Source organism: Micropterus dolomieu, linkage group LG23, assembly GCF_021292245.1.
Source record: "Micropterus dolomieu isolate WLL.071019.BEF.003 ecotype Adirondacks linkage group LG23, ASM2129224v1, whole genome shotgun sequence".
Classification (NCBI taxonomy): Eukaryota; Metazoa; Chordata; class Actinopteri; order Centrarchiformes; family Centrarchidae; genus Micropterus; species Micropterus dolomieu.
The window spans coordinates 25,211,018-25,236,909 of NC_060172.1; the positions used below are offsets into that span (position 1 = coordinate 25,211,018).

The 25,892-nt window shown below is 41.0% G+C and overlaps 1 protein-coding gene across 1 annotated transcript in view; it reads left to right on the plus strand.

The window, feature by feature from the left end:
- The window catches only part of gria3a (glutamate receptor, ionotropic, AMPA 3a), a 72,489-nt gene that overhangs the window by 40,629 nt on the left and 5,968 nt on the right, over positions 1-25,892 (plus strand). Inside the window, exons 7-14 of the mRNA XM_046040385.1 lie at positions 194-361; positions 1,661-1,765; positions 4,044-4,151; positions 6,080-6,286; positions 8,395-8,768; positions 11,702-11,900; positions 22,335-22,582; positions 23,306-23,420. Of these exons, the coding sequence (XP_045896341.1) occupies positions 194-361; positions 1,661-1,765; positions 4,044-4,151; positions 6,080-6,286; positions 8,395-8,768; positions 11,702-11,900; positions 22,335-22,582; positions 23,306-23,420 (1,524 nt within the window). The remainder of the gene's footprint in view (positions 1-193; positions 362-1,660; positions 1,766-4,043; positions 4,152-6,079; positions 6,287-8,394; positions 8,769-11,701; positions 11,901-22,334; positions 22,583-23,305; positions 23,421-25,892) is intronic.

Genomic DNA, 25,892 nt, shown 5'->3' on the forward strand with positions numbered 1-25,892 from the left:
TACGGCTTTCATACTTGTGCAATTTTTGTGTCAATCACAATGTGAGGCTTTGATTTTCAGCAGCACTGATCTCATACAGTGTATACATACAGTAGCAAGAACTGCTGCAGAGATAATAACCTTGCTGTGATAGCAAGGTCTGCATGATGTCAGTGTTGCGTCACTGGGGTTTTCTTGTGGCCTTTTGTCTCAGTACACATCAGCACTGACCCACGATGCCATTCTTGTGATTGCGGAGGCCTTCCGGTACCTTCGGCGCCAGCGAGTGGACGTGTCTCGCAGGGGGAGTGCCGGCGACTGCCTTGCCAACCCTGCTGTGCCCTGGAGCCAAGGCATTGACATAGAGAGAGCCCTGAAAATGGTAGGACTGAGGGCATCCACTGTCTCTGTAAACAGCTCTGCTTTTTATTCTATTTACTCTTTAGTTCGATCTTTGCTCACTCTTCACTCTATTCTAATTCAAAGCTTATAGTTTCTATCTTTATGGTACCCAAGGTTGTCTATTTTTCCTTATCTTTCATCTTTGAGATTCTTTGTTAAATCTTAAAGGATCACTAAACACTAAGCCACAAACACCAACCTATATAATAATTTATAGTCATTATTGGGTAGAAATGTCTCTTCGTTTTATGAAGCACCTGATTTGTGAACTTCATGAACATGTGCTGTAACCCTTAACCAATCCAGCACTATATTTCATTCCATATAACATATTATAACTGTATTATTTTCTAGATACGCCCATTCCTTACTACTATTGTGAGCAAATAAACAATTTAGTGATTAATTATCTCATTCATGCTGACCTAACCATCTCTTTGTCTGAGTAAATAGTGAAAGCCCATCATCCACAATTTTGTCCCCCCTCTAGATTGATCTGATTGGTCTAAAACCAGTCCAACCACAGTCAATCTAAACTTTCCTGCCACAACATTTACCTCTCCAATAGACAGGGAGTATCTATGCGTGATGGCACTGGAAATACACAATATGGACAAACGTACTGGGACTCCTCTTACTTTTATGACATCCCATACTAAATCCATCTGCATTAATATGGAGTTGGTCCCCCCTTTGCAACTTTAACAGCTTCCATTCTTCTGGAAAGATTTTGGAGTGTGTCTGTGGGAATTTGTGCCCATTCACCCTGAAGAGCATTTGTGAGGTCAGACACTGATGTTGGACGAGAGGGTCTGTCTCACAATTTTGTATCTAGTTCATCCCAAAGGTGTTCGATAGGGTTGATGTCAGGGCTCTGTGCCGGCCAGTCAAGATCTTCCACACCAGACTGGGAAAACCATTTCTTTATGGAGCTGGCTTTGTGCACAGGGGCATTTTCATTTTGAAAAAGGAAAAGGCCAAACACATCGGTTGGAAGAACTATTGTCTATAATTGTATGCTGTAGCATTAAGATTTTCCTTAACAAAGACCACTTCAGAAGTCCATACCAGAAGTATTAGGACAGGGGTGTCCCAGTACTTTTTTACTTTTCCATATAGTGTATGTATTGAACAGACAACACACTTGAAAAACCAGAAGGTGCTGGAGAGAACTGGACTGCATTTATCAAGTCCATTTGTTGCATGTTTTCATGTGGATTTTGCTAACTTGCTTTATATTAGGAACCGGCATTATCATTCTTCTCTTGGTGCCTGGCAGGTCCAAGTACCAGGTATGACAGGAAACATCCAGTTTGACACATTTGGTCGTCGATCTAATTACACAATTGATGTGTACGAGATGAAGACAGGAGGCCCAAGGAAGGTAAGTAAGCACAGAGCCTTGGAAACGTCTATCAAGATTGAATTTATGTGTAATCAAATACTCTGAGCAGCATTAGTATATGAAATAAATATTAGTGCTGCATTTTTTTAATCCACTAAAATAAATACAGACAAGTTCCAAGCAGCTCTGTGATAAGGATTTGACTTTCTCTTGGCGTGTAGGCAGTACACGAGTAGTAGGGTTGATTCTGACTTGGACAGAAGCTGCCTGTAGCCCAGTCTTGCAAAGCCGGCCCAAATTGTGTGAGCTCACATCCCCACTGAGATTTTAATCTGGAAAACATCCACTGAGAGTCAGCCGAGCCCTGCAGATGGAAGCTGAACTAGTAGTTTATGAGTCAAAACTTGGGAACATCATGATCAGCTATGTGTCTGCCATGTGTTTACAACTTTAAAATGTGATGGTGAAAACACTGATAGCCCAGCGAGTGGTGCATCTGTCCAATCAGGTGACTGAAGGGTTCATGAACTGCCAGTCACTTGAATTTATATCAAGCAAATGCTTGGATGGAGTCTAGACAGACAACCACATGCAAACTATAATTTGTGGGCTCGCTTTGCAAGATTATAAGAAGCTGATATTGTGTGTGAATGTATTGTTTATATAAATGTGACTTTTTAAAGTTAAATTTTCAGCCTTTTCTTCAAGGAAATCCTCTGACACAGCCTTTATACCACCATCACAGTAAAACAACTCAATTAAAGCTCAGTATAACGAAGCTGTTCGGTGGGTTTGCAGCTCTTGTAAGGCAGGGTTTACAGCTTCAATGCCAACAGCAAATTATACATGCACCTTCCTCTGCAGCATTAACCGAAATTAAATTGCATGTTTATTTTATGCTACAGCGTCTATATTTGACCACATAGACAAATAAGAACATTTTATTTTACACTACATTTGAATACACATCAGCCATAGACATGTACAGAAAAGAGCTAAGATCTGAGAACAGCAGCACACATTAGCTTTCAGCTACAGTGTGTCCATTTTGTCATGGACACATGTATTGTCTGCTGCGCACTGGCTTGCTAAACGAGCTGCCAAAACAAATGTCAACCGAGGGAGAAGTGCACTCTCTCTGAAAAGTAATTTATCTAGTTAGTTTGACAGCTGTAACACTTGTCAATGTCTTTTAGCTCAGATGCTGAATGATTATGTCCATTTCTTCAATATCTCTAACAAAACACTGTCTATCCCCTTATTAGTCTGTACGCTACAGTTAGCAGAGCAAGTCTGTTCATAAACACATACATCGACCTGTTTCCTCTGAGGCTTGGAGGCTAAAAGGTCATTTCTGATAGATATCCAACAGTTTTCCCACTTTTAATAATACAAAACTATTAACAATAAATTTGAAAAATAATTTTCACTATGATTTTTGACAGCAAAACAAAATAACATTTCTAATTGCAGTTGGACTTTTACATTGATGTATCTCCAAATAGTGGGAGTCTCACTGCACTCACATGATCCCTCAGCGCTGTAATTGGGGTTTGTATAATTGGCAGGCCAAAGGCAAAAACAGTGCTGTCTGGAAACACACACAGACTCACAGTGCTGTGGCTCGGCTAGCTCCCTGACCGTGAACTCTGACAAGGTCCCCACAAAAGCTGGCACCAAAAGGAAGAGTGGCCCCATACTGTCCACATTGTTCAGGTCACAAGGAAACACACATAACAGCGGCCCGCACATCCAAACTCAGTGTGAAACAATCTGCAGTGACAACAGAGTGAGTTCTGTGCATCACAGTTACCAGAAGTGGGAGATGCTGACTTCTCCTTGGCTGAATACATCAGAGTGTAACAGAAATAAACACAATGCAACTACTGGAATCATCTCAGGTTGAGTAGACACGGGACAGTGTTTGTTTTTGTGTTGGATTATACTGTGTGTGCTATGTGCAGTATTAATAGAACAACAGAACAACCTACTGCACTGGCTAGATAAGGCACATTTAGACTATTAGGTTTGTCTTGCTGGTATTAATTTTATCTTCGAGTTCTCTATTAGTGCTGCTTTCTTGTTATGTAATAGAACATTTGCTGAGCCAGGAATAGATTACGCCTACTCTGCTGAAGTGTAGCCCAGGTGAAGTGAGAAGCACCACTACAGGGTTTTTATAAAATCATACATCAGGCAAAACCAACACTATATCCTGCTGTACAGATAGAGACGTCCAAATCATACGTACTTGGAGGATCTGCTGTAAAAATGTCTTTCTACTTTTTTTAACTTTGAACCTTTGTGTCATTTTCAGATCGGCTACTGGAATGAGTACGAAAAATTTGTATATATTATGGATCAGCAGGTCACCAACGAGTCCTCTTCTGTGGAAAACCGAACAATTGTGGTCACTACTATTATGGTACACTCTCAAGCAGGTTTTAAGTGTTTCACCTTAAGATTTCTGCCACTCAAGGTCAAGGTGTCCATTGTTGCAATCTGTCCTGGGAGGGTAGAATTATTTTGTTTTGAGTTGCTTTCCATCCACTCACTACATGTTGAAACAGTCGATTCACAGAGAGTGTTTCAACTGTATCCGTGTGGGTGCCAAAGCATTTTGGTTTTTGTATATTACAGTGGGCTGTTGTAGTAGTGACGTCACAATAACGGCTTTGGTAATGATAACTATAGTGATAGACACCATCGTATTTACATTCAGTGCATACGTAAGTAAAAATGTTTCCCTCTCATTAAGTAAACTGTCAGTGACGCTGGGGTAAATCAGCTGTGTCTCACTGGAGACATGAAATGATCTGCACACAAGGAGGACATAAACAACCAAAGGCTCCACCCTGTGGCTGTTTATCCCTTTGTTCAAATTTACTTCAGCTTGCTTAAAATTGACACGGACTTGCAACGTATCTGTTGTAGGTATCTCCAAAACCAGTGCTCCCACAGTATCAGACTTAGGCACAGTGTTAGTTAGACTAGTTGCAAACAGTATTCACAGGTTAGTAATCATCAGCCATTTTTAAATGTAAGATAGGGTACGCCTTATCTTACATTTAAAACCATGGCCTCTCGTTCCTTCTGACTTTGCCTATTATGTTTCCATCTTAGGCAAATTCAGAATGTGGTAGTCACGCATTTTCATTTCAATGTCCAGAAACTCATTGTCCTCATGACCAGGCAGGAAGTAACAACAGTATTCAGAGTGAGGGAGGAAAAACAGAAGAGTAGTATCATTGCATTATTTTCTCACTGCCAGGCATGCCTTTGATTTGAATAAAGACAACTGTTATTTTAGATACATCACAGTTATGTCATTAACTTCATGTTGTTTTTATTACATTCCATAACTTTAAAGAAAGTGTCATATTCAATGAAAGGCCACCCTATTATTATAGGGAAGCGATCCTTTCATTTTGTCTACATGACTGCAGAATGGAAGAGAGGGTAAAGAAGCACTAGGAGTCAAACTGTGAAAGCATCACATAACAGTCTCCTCTGCAGATGACTTCTATTGTAAGTCAAATGACCTCTGAAAAACATGTAGATGCCATAAGACAAAGTAAATCACCATTGCTGAATATCCTCAAGGTGACGTCAGCTCATCTGAAGGAGGTTTAATGGCAAACATGTTTTACTTTTTGGAGGAATTCCATGATATTTTATTGAAGTCCAAGGCACAGAGGTGATGTGGAATAGTCTAACAAGATAAACAATCAACACAACAAGCAGATTATTTTATTGTCATGATATTATCGACTGCAAAGAAAACTGAATCAGTATGACATTTTATTTGGTCATACGACTACTCTTCTGATGTGGCTCACACATTTCTGCGCTCTATACTTTGTGAATGAATTAATTCCTGATCACTTTTATTTCTCTGCTGTCACTTGCGTTTACTTTATGAACTGGAAAAGTGCCCCATTCAGCTTGTCCCACTCCTTGTGCCATGCTGATGCAAAGCACATGCAACCCCCCTCCTATGGCCCATTTCCACAGATTTATATTGTGGATGAGGCTGGCATGATCCTGCTTTGCCTCCTTTATGTGTGTTAGATGCTTCCCTCCTCCCGCTGGCCCAGTCGGCGTCTTTACTTCAGCAGCCGTTTTTTTAGTCTGTGGATTCCCCCAATAACACGCCTGCAACTGACGCTGTGTAGATCCTTTTAACCTCTGCTCTGTCTGTCTTTTTGTGTCCCCCCACATCTGTTTGTTTGTCACCCCTGCACTTGTGCATGCTACAGTGCCAATCAAGGCCTTGTGTGTGACCATTGCGGTCTGGCCACTGTGGATGTGTGCTTTCTTTTCAATGAACTCAAAATTATGTCTGATTAACAGGAAGCTCCGTATGTGATGTACAAGAAAAACTATATGCAGATGGATGGGAATGACAGATATGAAGGCTACTGTGTCGATTTAGCTTCTGAAATTGCAAAACATGTGGGGATAAGATATAAACTGTCAGTAGTTCCCGATGGGAAGTACGGAGCCAGAGATCCAGAGACCAAGACGTGGAATGGGATGGTGGGTGAACTGGTTTATGGGGTAAGTGTCAGTCTGCCTTTGTAGCTCATAAGGGGGAGGGAAAAACTGTGCTTTTATCATTTCCATCTACTTAAGCCTTGGATGTGTTCAGATTATTGTAAAGTAAAGTAACTAAAGTAAAGTATCCTCCAGATGATAGGTTTTAAAAAACTCACTCAATCCATTTTTAGTCAAAACAAACCAAGATTAAAGTGAATGTTACCATGTAAAACATCAATCTTGATCAATTTCATTCTTCTTGTCACACAGGGGAATAAAATTTCCTCCATGCCATGATAAGCAGAAGACAAATGTGAAAGCTGTTGTTTTAAAGTAGTAAGATTACAGCTTTATTATACTCGATTATTCAAAGATAGTGGCAGTAATTAAAAAACAAAAAACAAAAATATGTTGCACTTCCACAACATATTTTGCAACATATAAGTGGGAGAATGAGTTAGTTTTGGAAAACCTTTGTCAACTGTGAAATTGCCTAGACTGGTTTTTTGTCATGCATTTCGTGGGTCACTCACACTTGAACTGGCTCTAACAAGATTATTTGCATCTTTTATGAGACCTCAGCTGCTGACTGAATAATGATTTCTCAATTTAACACCTGTAGTTTCTGTTGTTATGGCTGTTTCACACACCACTCTACTCTCATGTAGCCCTACCAGTATTAATAAAAGCCTAGACAGAAAGAAATTACCCCTACCCCCACCCCCGTAAGAATTGAAATGGCTATTACAAGACCATTGCTATTATTTCTGCATCAAATCTGAATTTGTATTGTCATTAATTAGCAATTCAGATGTAAATTGACTCATAAAAAACTAGAAGGGCACTCACAGATCTCCCCCAAGGCCAATAGTCCAGTCTTCTATGATCTGGAAGCGCAACCACTATGTCTGGATATATTTCCAAAATTACAGAATTACAGTCAAAATATGGTAGTGCCTAGCTGAAGCCTCATGGTGTCAGCTGTTCATTTATTATGTACTCCTAAATTGGAAATATTACACACTTAACATACATTTGTGAAAACCAGAACACACTTTATCATTTACATATGTACAGATGGTTAGACTGAAATAACGTCATAGACATAGCAGTTTGTTATCAAAAACAGTTTGGAGAACTGTATGTTCACAAGGAAGACATTTTTACTTGAGTCAAATTTAAATTTGCATATAGAAAAACACAAACCAGTATGATTTAGCACCTTAATATTTACTCATAGTGAAGTAACTGTAGTATCCGCCATATAGTGTAGAAATCAAAAAACATTATGTTAAGCTACAATTATAACTACAGATATATCAAATGCTCAAACAACAGAACAAAGCTGTATAACACACATGAACCCAACCGAAGTGAAAAATGATTTGTGTGGCCGATCTGCTCCAAACCTTAACGGGCTTGTCCTTGTTCTTTGGCCTTGCTCCACTAAGTGTCATGAAAATCGGGCTAGTAGTTATTCCATAATCCGGCTGATAAACTAACAAACAAATAAATGGCACCGAAAACAGGTAATGAAGACTGGACACCTGCATTTGGCTGACACCCCTCCTAATTTTATTTAAGATATGAATCCTTTGTGTTATGCATTTTTAAGATCAGTTACTTTACTACTCGCCCCTCAGAGCATCTCCCTGCCAACATTTGTCACTGCAGTAAGATACTAACAGATGAGCCTGTCAGGTATCGCAGAGGATCTGATGGACATGAATTTAACAGGCTGATTCACATTTCACGGACCGCTTACATAAATCTCCCCCACCTCTGTCTTCCGACCTTCTGCCTTATTCATGGAGGAGATTTGGATCGAGACAATGACATTAGCCAACACAAATGCTGAGTGACTCATTTTCAGATGGGAGGCTTTATCACAGGTCTGCTATTCAGTATAGTCAAAGCTGCCTCATCTCACTGTGTCCACGCTGTTTACTCCATGGATTCACTTTAAAGCATGCCTGGCCATGTTATCATAGGACATGATTATAGGACAGTGTAACTTATATATAGTCATGGTTCTTGGCTTGACTGTGGGTTATTTAACACTTTGGGGGGTTATTTATGGTTTGTTCTGAAAGACTAACTCCCTGTGTGCCTGTTTTCCATTTTCACAGAGAGCTGACATAGCCGTGGCTCCTCTAACTATAACGTTGGTACGGGAAGAAGTGATAGACTTCTCTAAGCCCTTTATGAGCTTGGGCATCTCCATTATGATTAAGAAGCCTCAAAAGTCCAAGCCTGGGGTGTTTTCCTTCCTGGACCCACTGGCCTATGAGATTTGGATGTGTATAGTTTTTGCCTATATCGGCGTGAGTGTGGTGCTCTTCCTGGTGAGCCGCTTCAGCCCTTACGAGTGGCACTTGGACGAGAATGATGAGGTCAAAGACCCTCAGAGCCCCCCAGACCCGCCAAACGACTTTGGGATTTTTAATAGCCTGTGGTTCTCCCTGGGTGCCTTCATGCAGCAAGGATGCGATATCTCACCAAGGTTTGTTGTTGTGTTCACTATCCGTCACCTCTCAGTTGTCCTCATCATCTCTCTGCATTTTATAGTCCCATGCATACATCTCCATCCTGCCATGGTGCATATAGGTTATTTTGAGCTTTGGTAGTGCTGCTGTCCTCATGCTTCACTTCACTGTACATTCCTCCCATTTCTTTCTCTGAGCAACCCCTGTGCATCCATTTGTTTTATTGCTGCATGCTGGCAGCGATGCTTTGCATCCACAAAATAACTTATATCCACCATGCTGAGGGCTGTAAAATGCACTGGGGTCATTACATTTCATTCAAAGTAGCCGCCTGAATTCCCCATGACTCTTGGAGGGCTACCGTGTTTTTGCTGCATGTCCCATTTTACGGTCATCAACTTGGTGCATATAACGTATTTTGTGTGGCACCACAACTACATTATGTATTTTCCCAATGCAATGGCCATTCAGCCATCCAGTCTATTTACTCATCATCCATCTCTTTACTCATCACTGTTGTGGCATGCCTGACCTCTTCTTCAAGGATTCTTGCCTCTGTCATCCTTTCTTATGGGACTTTGGAAAGGTTGCAGAGAAGTTGGTTGAAGTAAAAAAATCAAGGAGACGTTTTCACAGAGTCTTATTTAGTCGATTAATGATATGCCATATAGAGAAAAAATGTTGGTTTCTAATAGTGGGACATTTAGCATTCTTTCAGCTTTTATTCTTTTTCAGGGAAACACGCAGAGAACAACCCTTTGATTATTCATATTCACTAAGAGGAAACATCTGATAGATGGTGGCACAATATCTGTATAAATAAAAAGTGTATCTAATAATGCTCACATTTAGTAACACGGTCATTTAACATAAAAAAGATAGTGTAGTTTCTGAATGACAAGTGCATCTAAATAGCGTTTCACTGTCCATATTGTGGATTGTCAGCTGCACAGCTGGATGTCAGCATGGTAAGTTGTCCCATTAGCGGATTGATTCTGATGACAGCTGCATATGATCGGAGAGGAGCAGCTTCTGGAAAGCTGAGACTTGCAGAGTTTTTGCTATAGCCCTGACACAGACCAGGGGTCTCATTTCTAAAACTGTGCGTAGAAACCTCACTAAAGGTGTACCTTAAAAGCCAAAAATATTCACACTTATAAAACCGTGTGAATGCACACTTGTAAGCAAGTTCCTTTTATAAATCATAATGAACTTGAAATGTGGCGCATGTGAGGGAGCTCCATGTCCAAGTTTGTTTTTTATAGATCACAACCTTTGCTTGGGAAGTGGCGTATGCACATTTCCATCCCTGTTTTGTACATACGCACCTTTTATATATGAGACCCCAGTAGTTTTCAGGGCACTGTCATCACCAGATGGTGAAGTGTATTGTCTGTTTTCTACATATTGTCTCTAGTGCATTTTTGTGGCTTCAACTTTGCATCTGCCACAACCACATTTAGACAAACTCCTCACAAGTATCATTGACCTTAATGTGATCTCATTCTTTATAATCATCACAATTATAAGCCAATTACAGAGAAGAATTCAACAAAATCCGCCTAGAATAAAAACCTTGATGAGGCCGTCACAACATATTGTGGGGTTTGATTGCAACTCTGAAGTACAAACTAAATATTTACAACTTGAAAGCGCCACAAGGAAAGCATGAATACTTGAATAAGCTATGAATACAATATATTAGGAGAAATCTAGACCAGTACATCTGCAATGCAGTGATGCGGTGTAAATGGATCCTCGTTCCTCGTAAGAAATGTGAGTTCATCTGACAGCAGCACACTCGGTGGAATGCATGTGTGATCGTGGAAGTAGGGGGTGGTACCAGAGAGAATAGTCAAATTTAAAAATATGAACCCAAGGTTGCACTGCGAGGCACAGTTTTAAAGTCGGAGCCTTTACGTTTATGTGAAAACTGAAGAATTAGTTAAGGACCAGTGAGCAGGATGGGAGTATCTATGTGACGAAGCGGTTTGGCTTATCACACCGTGACTTCAACAGCAGACCGAGCCTCATGGTGCTTTTACTTCAGACTTGTTCTGTCCCCTCTGGTCTAAACTTGTGGTCGAGAGCGTTACATTTTACAACAGATGCACCAAACACTGGCTGCAGCTTTAAACCAACAGATACACCTGAAGCACCAAAATCCTCACAGTTGTTTGGTAATGTCAAGTTGACCAGGACCTGCTTTGTTTCACCAAAGACAACAAATATACACAGTATAGCAGTACTCAGGCTAACAATGAGCCAGCATTCCCTGGAATTAACCCAAGTAATCTTGGCCAGATTCTAGGGCAGCACTCATCAAAGGTCTGGCGTGATTCTGCAGGCTGCTGGATTTAGGCTGCTGTTGGACTGAGCATAGTTGGCTTTCTGGGATGGTTGCTCACCTGAATTAGTTCCAAAATGGGGACATAGTTACAGTATGTTGTATTAATGAGCCTTTCAAAGAATGAATCAGCTGTAAAGGCAGCTATATTGAGTTAATGATACTTCACCTAATTCCATCCATCCATCCAGCCATCCATCGTCAACCGCTTATCCTGCGTACAGGGTCGCGTGGGGCTGGAGCCAATCCCAGCTGACATTGGGCGAAAGGCGGGGTACACCCTGGACAGGTTGCCAGTCCATCGCAGGGCCTCACATAGACAAACAACCACACTCACACTCACACCTATGGACTCTTAAGGTCTCACCTAATTCCTTTATGCAAAAACTTGTTAGCATGGAGCAGGGAGAAGGGGAAAGGGGATAATATTGCAGTTCTCATCACTTAATGGGTTACCTGGACAATTTCTCTAAAAGTACAAAATTCCTCAAATTATGGAGCCAGGTCTGAGCTGGTAATGTGTCATAGGAGTCACTTTCTTCCCCTCACTTTGTAGATTTGAGCATGCTGCTCTCATGTCTCTGCTCTGATTCCTCCTCTCAGGTCTCTGTCCGGGCGTATCGTCGGAGGAGTGTGGTGGTTCTTCACCCTCATCATCATCTCCTCCTACACGGCTAACCTGGCTGCCTTCCTCACCGTGGAGAGAATGGTTTCTCCCATCGAGAGTGCAGAGGACCTGGCCAAGCAGACAGAGATTGCCTATGGGACGTTAGACTCAGGCTCCACCAAGGAGTTCTTTAGGGTGAGTGTCTCAACTGGCTGTCGTCCATGCTGTCACTGCACTGTATAACGAGAGCTGCTCTAACAGTAGTTAATGTTGGCCACAAGCACAGAAGTCTCTGGAGTATTCCTGTGGGTTTTGATTTATTGCCTGCCAGGTAATAAATCGAATGTCTAGAATTGTATTTTTTCTCTGATTCAGCACTTCCAAAGTAGTAATCCTACAACTACACTTGATTAATTCAGTACATCATAAATCAGTGGTACACATTGTTTTATAAAAACGAATTAAGTATTACTAAAGGAGTAAACATGCATTTATTTTGTTCAGTAGCTTAAAAGACGCTGCTTTGGGATGGATTGCCAAGATGAGCTCATATTTTAAAAGTGTCAGAACAGAACACCAGTCCTACTGTGACCACAAAACTAAATCATGGCATGAGGCTTAGGAGGGAACGCCTGTTATCAGCCTGGTTGCAAATCCATTTTGCCCACAAAATTAACTTTGATTCTCTCCATCAAAACCAAACGTTTTTATTCCAGCTTTATACTTTCTGGCAACAGGAATAACTCAGCTACTCTACTGAGACAATTATGCTCCCTCGTCCAACCACCACCAGAGTCATAAACCAAACTTTGATTAGCCTCACTTTGCCTCCACTAATATGCAGATTAACTTCTATCTCCGCTACACAAAAGTGCTGCCAAAGCAAGGGCGCAAATATTCTCAACAAGGTCACACAGTGCATTAACGTCTTGTAATAAAAAACAGATAAGGCTGCGGTCGTAAAAACACTGCTAATTTAACGTCAGTTAGTGTTGGCCATTCAGAAAAGCAGGTGACAGGTTGTGTAAGCTTGTAGGTCTTATAATAAGTAAACCATTTTGAGATTCTGCATCAAACTGTGATGATGTAGCTCTGTGTAAGCCCCCGAATCACTGCCCACATCTTTGATTTGTGCAGCAATTCATACAAGTGAAATTAAATGACGGTTCAGTCTGATTGTCAGGCCACTTCTGTCTATGTGTTTGAAACTTTAGAAAAAACCTTCAAGAAGAACTACAAGATGTCATTATAATTCCAATTTGTGGGCTTCTGTCACAAAACTGCAATTTTAAAAGAAGACGTCCTATTCCTTGGAAATGGAAATGTCATTCACATCCAATGTCCAGCTCTGAGCTGTGTCTATTTTTAGTCCTAGACGGTCTCTTGGTATTGCTGCGAGTCTGAGACGTTTCATAAATACAAACCCTGGATTCGGTTAGACTTGGGAGTGATCAGGAAGGCATTGTGTGTTGGTTTCAGACACTGCCTCAGTCCACTGGGAGTTATCTTACAATCTCTTCTGAGATTTGCAGACAGCTTGTGTAAATATGCTACAATCCAGTAAGGGACAGCATGTATCTGTCTGTTATTTGCTCCATTTTACATTCACTGCCGGCAGGACAGAGCCAGTCCATACATAATCAAATAAAAGTATGCATAGCTCTCAAGAGAAGAGGCGTAAAAGCCAAAAGAGACAACATTACCTTTGGGATGAAAGATTCTTATTATTGTTTGTGTGTTTAATAGTGCAAAGGAATGATTTTGCAGGGATGTGAGACCAGTGGAGGCATGTGTAATGCTTCTGTGACCCAGCTCATTTATAAAAGCAATGCGGCACAATGGCATAGTCTGCTGTGCCAAGCTGAACTGAGGTCTAAAAGCATTCAAATGGAGCAATCGCTACAATCAGTGTGGAGGAGGCCATCAGTAACTCGCTGTGTCCTGCACTGCAATGCTTTAAACATCATTAAACATGAAAAGTGTGGCTGCTCAGAAAAGATTTTGTTTTGCAAAGAGAATCCAAAGACTGCAGGGAAATTCAAGGAGCTGGTTGCCACAGATTCTAAAATGTTCAACAGTTTCAAAGATCTATTTAGGAGGCTAAGCATTTCATATCAGATGTAGCTGTAGAGTCTCACAGACGAAAAAGATTGTGTTGTTTTTTTCCCTTTTTATTGTGTAATGATCATCAGCAGGGACTGAAAAACGAGGTGATATTAAACAGGACATTAAAGTTTGGAGGAGTTGTGTTTTTTGCCATTGAAGTTGAAAATGAGTTTATGATGCGAGAAGAGCGACAGTGCAATACCATCAAAATGGAGACTTTTCAGCAGACATCTCCATTTGTCTTTATAACTTAACATTATAAAAGAGATGATGAAGTAAACAAAGAAAGTATTGTAGGTGACTTACACATCTAGCAGCCCTAAAAATACTCATTTGACGTGTCTATTGGATGTTTTTAAAGAAACATTCTAATTAACCAAATATATTAAATTGATTATTTTTGAGGCTTCCTGGTGAATCATCACATTAAAAGCAGCTGCATAAGCAGCGGTAGATGTGCTAATCCGTGATGTATTTGGCAGGCTGTGATTTGTCAAAGGTGTTCCTGAGGAGATAATTGACAGGCGTGTAGTGACTTCATCCTGAGTGACAAATATTCTGCCTTTCTTCCTCCAAACTAGAGATGTCAGTGCAGAGGAGCCAATCTAAGCAACGGTTATTGAAATCTGGTGATTCAAAGCTAATGATTAATAGGAGCTGTAAATATCGTTTACGTTGATCTTTAAAGAGGGTTGCATCACTTAATCCAGATCATACAGCCTCCTCAATGCACATAATATATGATGATAAATAACTCATCTTCTGGTTTTCAGAAAGATTTAAAACATGCTTTGTTCTCAAACCACTGGGCTTTGCAAAGCCTTGGAGTTATGGATTTACTTTTTTAATTTTTATCCTCATCTGCATTACCTACATTTGTTTATTTCTTTCTGCTAATTCCACAATTCAGACCATAGGTATCAAATCTGGTTTAGGATATGTGTATACCATATTCATAGAAATTGGTCTACATTTAGGGAAATATGCTCATTCTCTTTCGTAAGAGTTAGATCAAAATAATACTGATACCACTGTCACGTCTGTACACTAAATATGAAACTGGAACTACTAGATGATTAGCTTAGTTTAACATAAAGACTAGAAGCAGGGAAAAAAGCTAGCATGCCTCTGTCCAGAGTTTTGAAAATCTGACACCAGCACCTCTAAAGCTCACTAATTAACACGCTAAATGTCCTTTGTTTACTCCATATACAAACAGAAATGTAAAAACAAGATTTTTGAAAAGTCCTTGTTTCACAGGGAAACTATTTCCCCATAAAACCACAGCTTGTCATTTTTACATTTCAGTTTTTGTAGAGATTAAAACACATGAGATACAATGTGTTAGTGAGCTGTAGAAGTTTTAGTAGGAAGATTTTCTAAACTTTGGACAGAGCCAGGCTAGCTGTTTCCCCCTGCTTTCAGCCTGTATGCTAAGCTAAGCTAATTGTATCCTGGCTCCAGCTTCATACTTACCAGACAAAAATAAGAGCACTATTTATCTTCTCATGAAATTCTCTGCAAGAAAGCAAATAAGATATGTCCCCAAGTGTCAAGCCAAAGGAAAGAAAGCTCTTACATCTACACATTAGATGAATTATTTTGTGATGGATTGTTGCGGATGTTATTTCCTCAACCCGCTTCACCTGCTTCTACTTACAATACATCTGTGATTTTCTACATTTTCCAGTATTATTTTCAACAAGCCACTGAGACTGGCAACTTACTCGGCTCATTCGGTTGTGTTCTGTACCGTGTATATAGAGGTTTAAGGGGTTGACTGTGAATAATGTTAGTAAAAGTGGCAAAAGAGAGCACAAGTAAGAAGTAGTAAGAGGAAGGATATATATGTTGCTGTTTGTTTAATTTCTATTATAAACTTAAAATGTGTTAGGGATAGTTTTTAGTTTTTACTTTGACTATGTATTAGTGCTAAACAAGCCATGCTACTATTTAGTTACTTTATTCATTTGTTTCCACTGATCATGAATATGCAGTGAATTAGTCACCATGCATGCAACTAAGAATTGCATGCAGATAAAAATAAAACAGCAGAAAGATTACACATGCTTTGTTTGGCCTGTCGACTCTGTTTTAGGATGACAGCGTGACAGACACACACAGAGGGCCATGAATCACTCTCAGGCCTTCAGTACTGACAGATGAACTGGTAGCTGGAAGTATTTGAGTTTAGACCTGTTTATTTCCAGGATGCATGAGGGGCAGTAAAAACAAAAATCCTCGCTGGCCAAAGGATGACCTGTTTGTCAGTTAAAAGATCATTAATATTAATTTATTGAATACTTTGTCTTTGTTGTTGCTTGGTGAGAATTATGACAGCATGAGGAGTTTCACAGATTTCAACACAGGCGACCGACCTCCTCCTTCATGTAACCCAGAAAAGAATTGCTGTTTTCACACTATGGTCAAGCCTGTCATCAGCTATTACTGTCATGTTAAGAGTGTTTACATGTACACTCAACTGAACTGAAATCGTGCATATGTCAAGAATGATTCACTTACTAGCCTGAGCCCACAATCCATTACATCTCTGGTGAATTATTTACACAACAGGGCCGTACACAGCACTGAGCTGACATAGTTTGTTTCACCTACCAGATGTGATGTGGGATTGACTCACACAACTGCTGAAAATACAATCTGGATAAAACCAGTCAAATATTACAAACATCATTTACATCAAATGTTATAAATAAGCAAGTAAAGACATATGTTAGTGCCCAGTTATAACAAGAACTAATTAATTAATAATTAAACATGCAATAAATAAAGAAACACAGAATAGCAAACTATAATTTGCTGTTGTAAATGAGAAATATGTTTGAGCACTAATAAATTATAAAAGGGAAATAAAATGTTATGTAAATCATACAAAAGTAATATTATTTAATTTTCTCTGTGAACATGTCCTGGTTTTAGATGTTTTGTTCACACTTCTGCTTTCTGTTTGCCAGATTATGAACCTGCCTGTAATGTACCTTAATCACAATCCTTACAAGCAGACATGTAGAAATATGAAAAGCTCCCTCACCAAGCTCAGCAGAAGGTCACATTAGCCTGGTCTTCTATTGTAGACAGCTGTGTACTCCAGCTCCCTGGTGACCGGCGATCGGCCTCTCGCTGGCCATTTTTAGCAGCGTACTGAGTGTCAGAGCAGGGCAGGGCTGTGCACGTCTATAGCAGCTCCAGCTGGCAGCTGACTGGGCCGTCTTTAAGCAGAGTAAGCAGGTCAAATGTGTAAAGATATTATCATTACAAAAGCAGTCCTATAGACTGTCAAACAACAAATAGTACAATCTAATGTCATATGGATCAACGAGTATCATGTGAGAAGAGATGACAATTCAATAGAAGTGCCTGATCCCTCATGATTTCAATCGTTTTTGAACTGGGTTAGTTTATATTAATGTGGAATACCATATTAAAGGAAAAACATAAAAAATTGTAGGTCTTATATTATGAAACATAATTAGATCAACTTACGCAACATAATGTGTGATTAAATTGAAGAGAGTGACTTTACCACTGAGACAGAATGACATTCAAATAGATTCTCTAGCTAGTTTGTCTCTCCGTCCTCACTTCTTTCCACCCTTTTCTCTTTTACCATAATACAGACTTATATTACACATACTATAAAATAGAACATACTGTATATTATATAATACAGAACATATTAAACAATAATCATCTTTAAAACACATATGATGTAGTATAAAACCCAAAATAAATATATCATAATAAACGACTTGTAACTCTGCACCATAGATGACGCCCTGACATGGCCGCTAAAATACTTTTTATTTAATTTATATTAAATAGAGTATAGAGAGGGAGCTGTTGGCTGCATTATTGACTTGAGGCACTTTACAGGTATGCACAATAACCCTGGTGTGCTGCAGCCACGTGTGCGTGTACTGGAAGTTTCTGCACTTAAAGATTCAGGGGAGAGCCTACAGGTGTCCCATACTTGTTTATGTCTTCAATACCTACACACCGTATTTCAAGCTGTTATATCATCAAGTTGCACAACAGGCCTTAAAATGTAAATGTTGAATAAGCACAATAGTCAAATAGACTGATAAAATGGATGATTTTATTTAAATAAAAATGAAACCATGATGATTGTGACTCCAGCTGTGACCTGCTGGCAGGGGCACAAACTGAGGAGGAGGAGGAGGTCACTTCTGTCTGTTAACATTGATACCAAACATGGCCTGCATTTTGCTTCTGCTGAGCTGCCAGATTGTCAGACTTCAGGCTGCTGGCAAGAAGCCCACAACCTCCGCTGTACTGTTTACATGTAAAGGATAAATCCACTCTAAATTAGAAGAAGCCGAAAGCTGTAAGGGCACTGCCCCTCTGTGTGTTGAAATGTTTAAGCATATTGCACTTCTGCTCACACCAATGTGACATCATGGACTAGGGCTTGACCAGGAAGTGCAGACATTATTTTTTCCGTACTTTAGAGGATCAGTTTGACATTTTACGCTTATTAACTGTCTTGTTCTGGGATTGATGAGAAGATTGATACCACTCTCGTGTGTATGGAGCTAGAGCAGGGAGTCGATTATCTTAGCTTAGCACAAAGACTACATTTCTGGTTGTGTCGGGATTAAACAAACAAGATATAACTTCAGAGACCTTTAGAGGGGCTGGTAGGGATGCTCCTGAATTGCAAGAACCAGGTTAGCTATTTCCTGTGCCTCCACTGTAAGGGACTGTATAAAAATATGTTCCCTTTCAAGGGAACTCGCTATGCGTCGATAACACTTTGGGAATGCCCCCAGCGTGAATGTGTCTGAAGCATCTATGTCAACTAGTCCAACGGAAGGAATGAATGTCATGGGCTGGTGACGTCATGACCAGGAAGAGATAAAAGCGCATCCGGTGCAAACCGGCATCAGCTTCTGTTGCCTCAGCAAGCGATCTGTGTACTACTGTCCTGTCTATTTATTGTTGTCTGTTACTATTGGAAGTATTTATTATGGCGAAACAAATGTACAAGCAGTGTGCTTCTCCCTGCCCACGTTATTTAACGGGTGGGGATACACACGAGCTTTGTGTCATTTGTTTGGGAGTGGAGCATGCGGTTTCAGCCTTCGAGGGGGCTGAATGCCAGCATTGCGAGATGTTACCGCTTCGCATGCTTCGCATGCTTCGCTCCCACCTGTCACTATTCAATGAGAGTGGCCAGGCTCGCGATCCTCAGGGTGCAGGATCCGCTGTTGCCAAGGCAACACGGAGAATGCATTCCTGGGGATCGCAAAAGGATCTTTCAGAGGGGTTGGAGACGGGTCCGAGGGCCTTTTCTCCTTCCTTACCTGAAAGATCCAGTGCTCTCCCCCCGGTGTCGGAAGCCTGCTCTGCGGCTTCTTCCGCCTGGGGAGAGAGCTCGCCTATGCTTCAGTGCTCTTACTCCGAGGAGGTTGATGTGCTGAGCATGGCAAGTGAAAGCACACTCACGGGGGAAATAGATTCGCCAGCTATTTCCTCAGCATATGATTAGCTGGTGGAGGTGATCACTTGTGCTGTAGATAAATTACATATTGATTGGCCAGCCGAAAAAAGGGCGCTCGTCCTAAAAGTAAATTAGACGAGTGCTTCTTAACATCTAGTGTTTCACCTCCACCACAAGGCCTTCCCTTTTTCCCCGATCTTCACAGTGAGCTGTCTAGATCGTGGAATAAACCATATTCTTCACGATTATTTAGACCTCAAGTTCGATTATATTCAGGTATAAAAGGGTTAAAGGAGTATGGTTATGAGTCGATGCCCCGGGCCGAGCAGACGCTTGCGAGTTATCTATCGCCCGGTCCAGCATCGTCTCTGAAGGTCTCGGCTTTGCCCACTAAGCCTCTAAAAACAACATCCAACTTAGTGGCCAAAGCATATACGGCAGCACGTCAAGCTGGAGCATGTCTTCACACGATGGCAGTGCTCCAGTGCACTGGAGGTGCATCTCGTGCACCTCCACGGAAACACTGGAAGCAGACGCAACGCTCTCAGCCGAAGCCCTCTAAGTCGAAGCCGGATCTGAGGACCATTCTTCAGACTAAGAAAGCTTCGGCACAGAAGAAAAGGTCCTGTGAGGACAGCCCTACCCGGGGTGGAGCGGGTCACACCTCAGTATACGGTGTCCGGTCCACCTTGGTGTCCTCAGGGGATCATGCTGCCAACCCCACCACCCTTGGTGCTTCGGGGCGCAGTGGTCTCCAGCGAACGTCAGACATGAACTCTCTGAGAAGGGTTCAAAAGCAGTCAGTTCGGGTAGTGAGTGCCTCACTCACACCAGAGGCCAGCCTCGAGAGGCTGGTCCCCTTAGTAGATTTTCTGTCAGAATGGAAAAAACTTCCTAATATATCTCAGTGGATCCTGCATATAATAGAGAAAGGATACAGAATCCAGTTTGGTTCTCGTCCTCCTCGATTCAATGGGGTGTTGCTCACGCTAGTGCATCCCAAGCAGGCTCTGGTAATGAAGCAAGAGGTAAAGGCCCTGTTAGCGAAGGAAGTTATAGAACAGGTGTACTCACCCGACAGAGAGTCGGGTTTTAACAGCTGTTATTTCATTGTTCCAAAGAAGGATGGAGGGTTGCGTCCCATTTTAGATGTTCGTCTGTTGAATCGTTCAGTACAGAAACTCAAGTTCAAGATGCTAACACTCAAACAGATCGTGACTCAAATCAGATCCGCGGACTGGTTTGTCACGATAGATCTGAAAGATGCTTACTTCCATGTCTCCATCCTCCCTCAGCACAGGAGGTTCCTGAGGTTTTCTTTCGGGGGCAAAGAATTCCAGTATCGGGTACTTCCTTTCGGTCTAGCTTTATCACCCCGCACGTTCACAAAATGCGTAGATGCAGCCCTGGCCCCGCTCAGGCTGCAGGGCATACGTATTCTGAACTACATAGACTACTGGCTGATTCTAGCAGAGTCAGAACAGTTAGCGGTTCGGCATCGAGATGTCGTCCTCGCTCATATGCAAAGATTTGGGTTAAGGCTCAATGCCAAGAAGAGTGTGCTTTCTCCAGTACAGAGAACCACTTTCCTTGGTGTTGTATGGGATTCAGTCATGATGCGAGGCACTCTGTCGCCCGCTCGTGTAGCTACTATCCTTACAGCCACAAAAGAGCTAAAGCTAGGCCAGTCACGCACTGTGAAACAGTTCGAGAAACTGTTAGGCCTCATGGCAGCAGCGTCCAATGTGATACCCTTTGGCCTGCTGTACATGAGACCTTTGCAGTGGTGGCTCAGGACCAGAGGGTTCTCCCCGAGGGGAAACCCACTCCGTATGATCAAGATCACGCGGCGGTGTCTCCGCACCTTGGTTATATGGAGGAAACACTGGTTCTTAACCCAGGGTCCAGCGTTGGGAGCTCTTTGTCCTCGTGTTGCGATCTCGACAGATGCTTCCCTCACCGGCACATAAATTGCCTGGAGATGCATTGAGACATTTCCTCCCAGACTTGAGGGGCCATCATGTGCTTGTCTGAACAGACAACACATCGGTGGTCTCTTACCTGAACCGTCAGGGGGGTCTGCGTTCACGTCCGCTTTGCAAACTGGCACACCAGATCCTCCTGTGGTCCCTAGGGAAAATACACTCTCTGAGGGCAGTGTATATTCCTGGGGGCCAGAATATATGAGCAGACATCCTGTTGAGGCAGTAAGGCTGGTGACGTTCATTCCTTCCATTGGACTAGTTGACATAGATGCTTCAGACGCATTCACGCTGGGGGCGTTCCCAAAGCATTATCGACGCATAATCTCGTTCGCTCTCTCAGGGAACTATGGTTACAGTCGTAACCTGAGACGTTTTCCTTCCTGCGGAAGAGGGTAGTCTAGGGTAAACTTTTTTGGAGAACAGAGGAGTGCCTTTTAACTTTTTTCTCATAACTCATATTTTGTTTTATTTTAACATTTTTTGTAAAAATACAAACGTAAAACTATTATAGGAGCCATAAGTCAGTTTTGAGAAACAGAATAGATGTTGGTCTTTATTGTGATCAGTCATTTAACATGATCTCTCCAGAGAGTGTATTTGAGCCTTGTTTAGTCATTTGGTATCAGTGCTAGCTGTTGATTTAGCTGATTTAGTTGATTTGATTGTTATGTTTTCCATAAATATATTATTTTGAGAGACTGGGGGAGACTAATGCAGTTTTTGTAAACCAAGGAGAGGGTCCATTGACAATACTGATACTTCTTGAGAGGGTCTTGCCTTTTTAGAAAAGTAAATATCAGATTCAGCCCCCACTTCAATAATTTTCGTACAGTCCCGTTATTTGTCTCCTGGCTCCAGCTCTACCCTTAGCACACAGACACAAGAGTGGTATCAATCTTCTCATGTAAGACAGCGACTGAGCGTATTTCCCAAAATGACAAACTTTTCCTTTTACTGAAACCCACAGCAGCTCATTGTGAATGGTTTTATGATTGTCTATGTTTTTAAGTGCATAACTAAACTGTTTCTGTCTTCTCTCTGTGTCCTCAAATGCAGCGCTCCAAAATAGCAGTTTATGAGAAAATGTGGTCATACATGAAATCAGCCGAACCCTCAGTCTTTGCCAAGACAACACCAGATGGGGTTTCTCGAGTACGAAAGTCGAAGGGAAAGTTTGCCTTTCTTCTCGAATCCACCATGAACGAGTACATAGAGCAGCGGAAGCCATGTGACACCATGAAAGTGGGCGGCAACCTCGACTCAAAGGGCTATGGCGTGGCTACACCTAAAGGCTCTGCATTAAGGTGGGTGGGATAATATAACAATATAGTCCATGTTGTTATAGTATTCCACCTACCCTGATGTCTCCTTTTGCCATTTTCTTCTTCCTCACTCTTTAATTCTTCTTTTTTTAAGTGCATCAATGAGTGAACCGTAGTATGAGTTATTTAAATTTAATTAACACGTTCAGCCATTTTCTGTTCTGTCCCATGTATCTGGTTTGTGTCTCTGTTACTTTCTTCTCTCTTAAGGTTAATGGTATATTAGTCACTCTCAGTAAATCCATTTGAATGCCGATGTGCACTGTCACCTACCCCAACCTTGTTTGTTTTGCTCTTTTCCCCTCCCTCCTGGTTTCTGTGGTGCCCTTTTTGCTTTGCTTCTAATTCAACACTGATATATGTCTTTTTTGCTAGTTAAAATGCTGGTCTGTCAGTTGTGATGAATGTTAAGCTGCATGCTGGATGTTCTTATTTCTAATTCAACAATGACAGAATGTCCCCATCCCGCACACTTCAGTTACAAGCAATGTAACCCTCCATGCCACCTCTCTAATATTTAAGATTTTCTTTGCTGTAAAAAATGCTTCTTACCCTTCCACACCAGTGAAATTCTTTACCAATTTGTCCCTCCCGTGCTCCCCTTATGAACCAATGATATTTATCACTATTTCTTTACTAATATTCTATATTAGATTTCTCACGGACCTGTTCATTTTCTTACAAGTTATGTTTTATCGTTTCAAGAAATGCTGTTAACCTGGCAGTGTTAAAACTGAATGAGCAAGGCCTCTTGGACAAATTGAAAAACAAATGGTGGTACGACAAGGGAGAGTGCGGCAGCGGGGGAGGTGACTCTAAGGTCAGCCTCAATGTCACCAAAGTCGGGTATCCTAGAACAGAGTAATCGGCAAGGCTGTCGTCACTGACTTTAGTCTTTGGGCAGAAAATATCTGTTTGTTTTTCCATTTTTATAGTGTAACTGTGATCAACTGGGAACCCTTTACTTGGCTAATGGAGGGAAAAAAAGCCCAATGATGTGAAACCAACCAAAGTACAGAAGTAGGACAGAAGAAGATCCGAAAACTAATTATTAAGTGTTTGATTTTATATTGACAAAGTAGTTGTTTCTATGCTTTTGGCCTGTAGTTATGAAAGACAGAAACCATCTTTCCCTGTTTTTTTATATCTACAGGCCAACATGAAAGCTTTGTATCTTTAAATGTAGCATTCAGACTAATGCCAGAAGGATTAAAGCGAAGATCAAATCTCATTTCACAATCAATATATGCACTCTCCAATCTGCCGCCTGGGTGTTAGGGCAGGCACGGGGGACAGCGTTGTCTTGAGGGGACTAAGCATCGCAGGCAAACGTGAGAATTCTAATGACAGAGTGACAACTAACGGTCCAAACCTTTTTGTCCAACATCCTCTCACCAAAATCCAGCGACTGACAGAAACCTTTGGTTGGTCTTGACCCAAGGCCAGTCAAAGTCTATCCATGGCCACCCTGACCTGGTAAACCCTGCAGTAGTAGAGTCTAAGATATGACCAGGGGCCCCATTTGTACAAGTAGATTTGATCTGAATCTCACATTCAGATAATTTTTCATAATGAGCATAAAGTTGATGTACAAATACACAAAGATATACAAATGAGTGAAGAAGCATTAAAATCTTAAGGTGAGACTATGCAACTTTTTGATAAACAGTGGCCATTGTGGCCACACATGGCAATTACAGGACAATGGCACATTGAATTTTCTGGTGAGTTTACTTCTTGTTTTAATTTTGTGATGGAACCACTTAAATGTTTATCTTTGAGATGCTAAAACATAGTGTGTCAGTAGCACAAGTAGAGAAGAGTCATACAGTCAGTCACAATATCTGCACTTTAAAATTAGCTAACATTAGAAGAATCAGATTCAGATTTATTGGCCAGTATGTGTACACGCACAAGGATTTTGAGTTAAGAAAAGCTGTTTTATTTTAAGGTGGTCTAGATTTACTCGCATCTAGAACAATTTACAGGAAAATAGAAATAGACATACAGCTAATACAAATACAACAAAGCTGTACAAAGAGGTTGAACTATTATTTACATACAAGTTGGTAAAAAATACGTTTGTATACAAAAAATATATAAGGAAGTTAGCAAATGTTAGCCACTATTAGCTACTGGTCATAGCAGGTCATGAAAGACTGTAGCAGCAAACTGAATACTAAAGCAGGGCTGAGATTTATTGCTTCTTAATTTATTTGTAAGATGAAGAATGTGTTAGTTCTTCATTGAAAAGTACACAGTCTCACTTTTGTAGAGCTGTGCAGCATGCTCAGCACTGCAGAAGAGCTGGGATCTTTCTTTCTGATGAGGATTCTTTTTTTCAATCAAATCTGTTGTACAACCTTTCTTTAAATGAGGCCCCTGATCTTGTGTTTCAGACGCCAGGGCGCAGTAAGAGCCCGACTGTCTGCCTCTGCTCTTCAGCTTTCATCTTGACCACAGTACACTTGGTTGGCATAATGTGAGAGAAGAGACAAAGCAAACTTTGCTGTTATTGACTCGAGTCATCCATTCCTGAGTGAGCAGGATATGGATACTACCAGTGGGATAACACAAAGAAGCCGTCTCCTCTCGCTGGCAATTTGCCTCGACCCCTCAGTTTAGAAAAGAGAGTAGATGATCAGTGTAACACTATCACATCAGACTGCCACATTTCTTTGTCCTTATTTCACTTTCAGAAATGCATGTGTGGGTAATTTAACAAGGAGAAGAAAATATGTTGTATGTAACTACCGCTGGTAAAATACACGCCAAAACATCACAACATCAATGAAATATTGCCATTCGGCTGCTGAAGTTAAATTCAGCATTTACCTTTATATATACTAGAAATCAATAGAGATACTTTACTGTTTTTATTTTTACATGCTCACATGAACCAAACAAAACTTGAGACAGAATGTTAAATCACATTTTACATCCTTGTAGGTAGTTTGTAGTTTATACTGTGTAATGTTCATTTAATTTGACATCATACAGTATGTGATCCATTTGGCCATGAGAGTCAGTACTGTGCATGGGTTTTTAATGTTTGTTATTCTGTGTGCTCATGAATTTTTTTTAAGATACTGGTTTCTTGTTTTGCAGACAGACTGAAGGGTAAAGTTCTGATGTGACTTGAATCAGAGGGAGCGGAGGTTAAGTCCAACTGACTCAGACAGGTACAGGGGGTGGACACAATAAAAGGAACACCCGTACAATGTATCGAATCCAATACAACAATAAATACTATCTTTGTGAAGCTTGTAGGTCTCATAAGATGTGAGGTAAT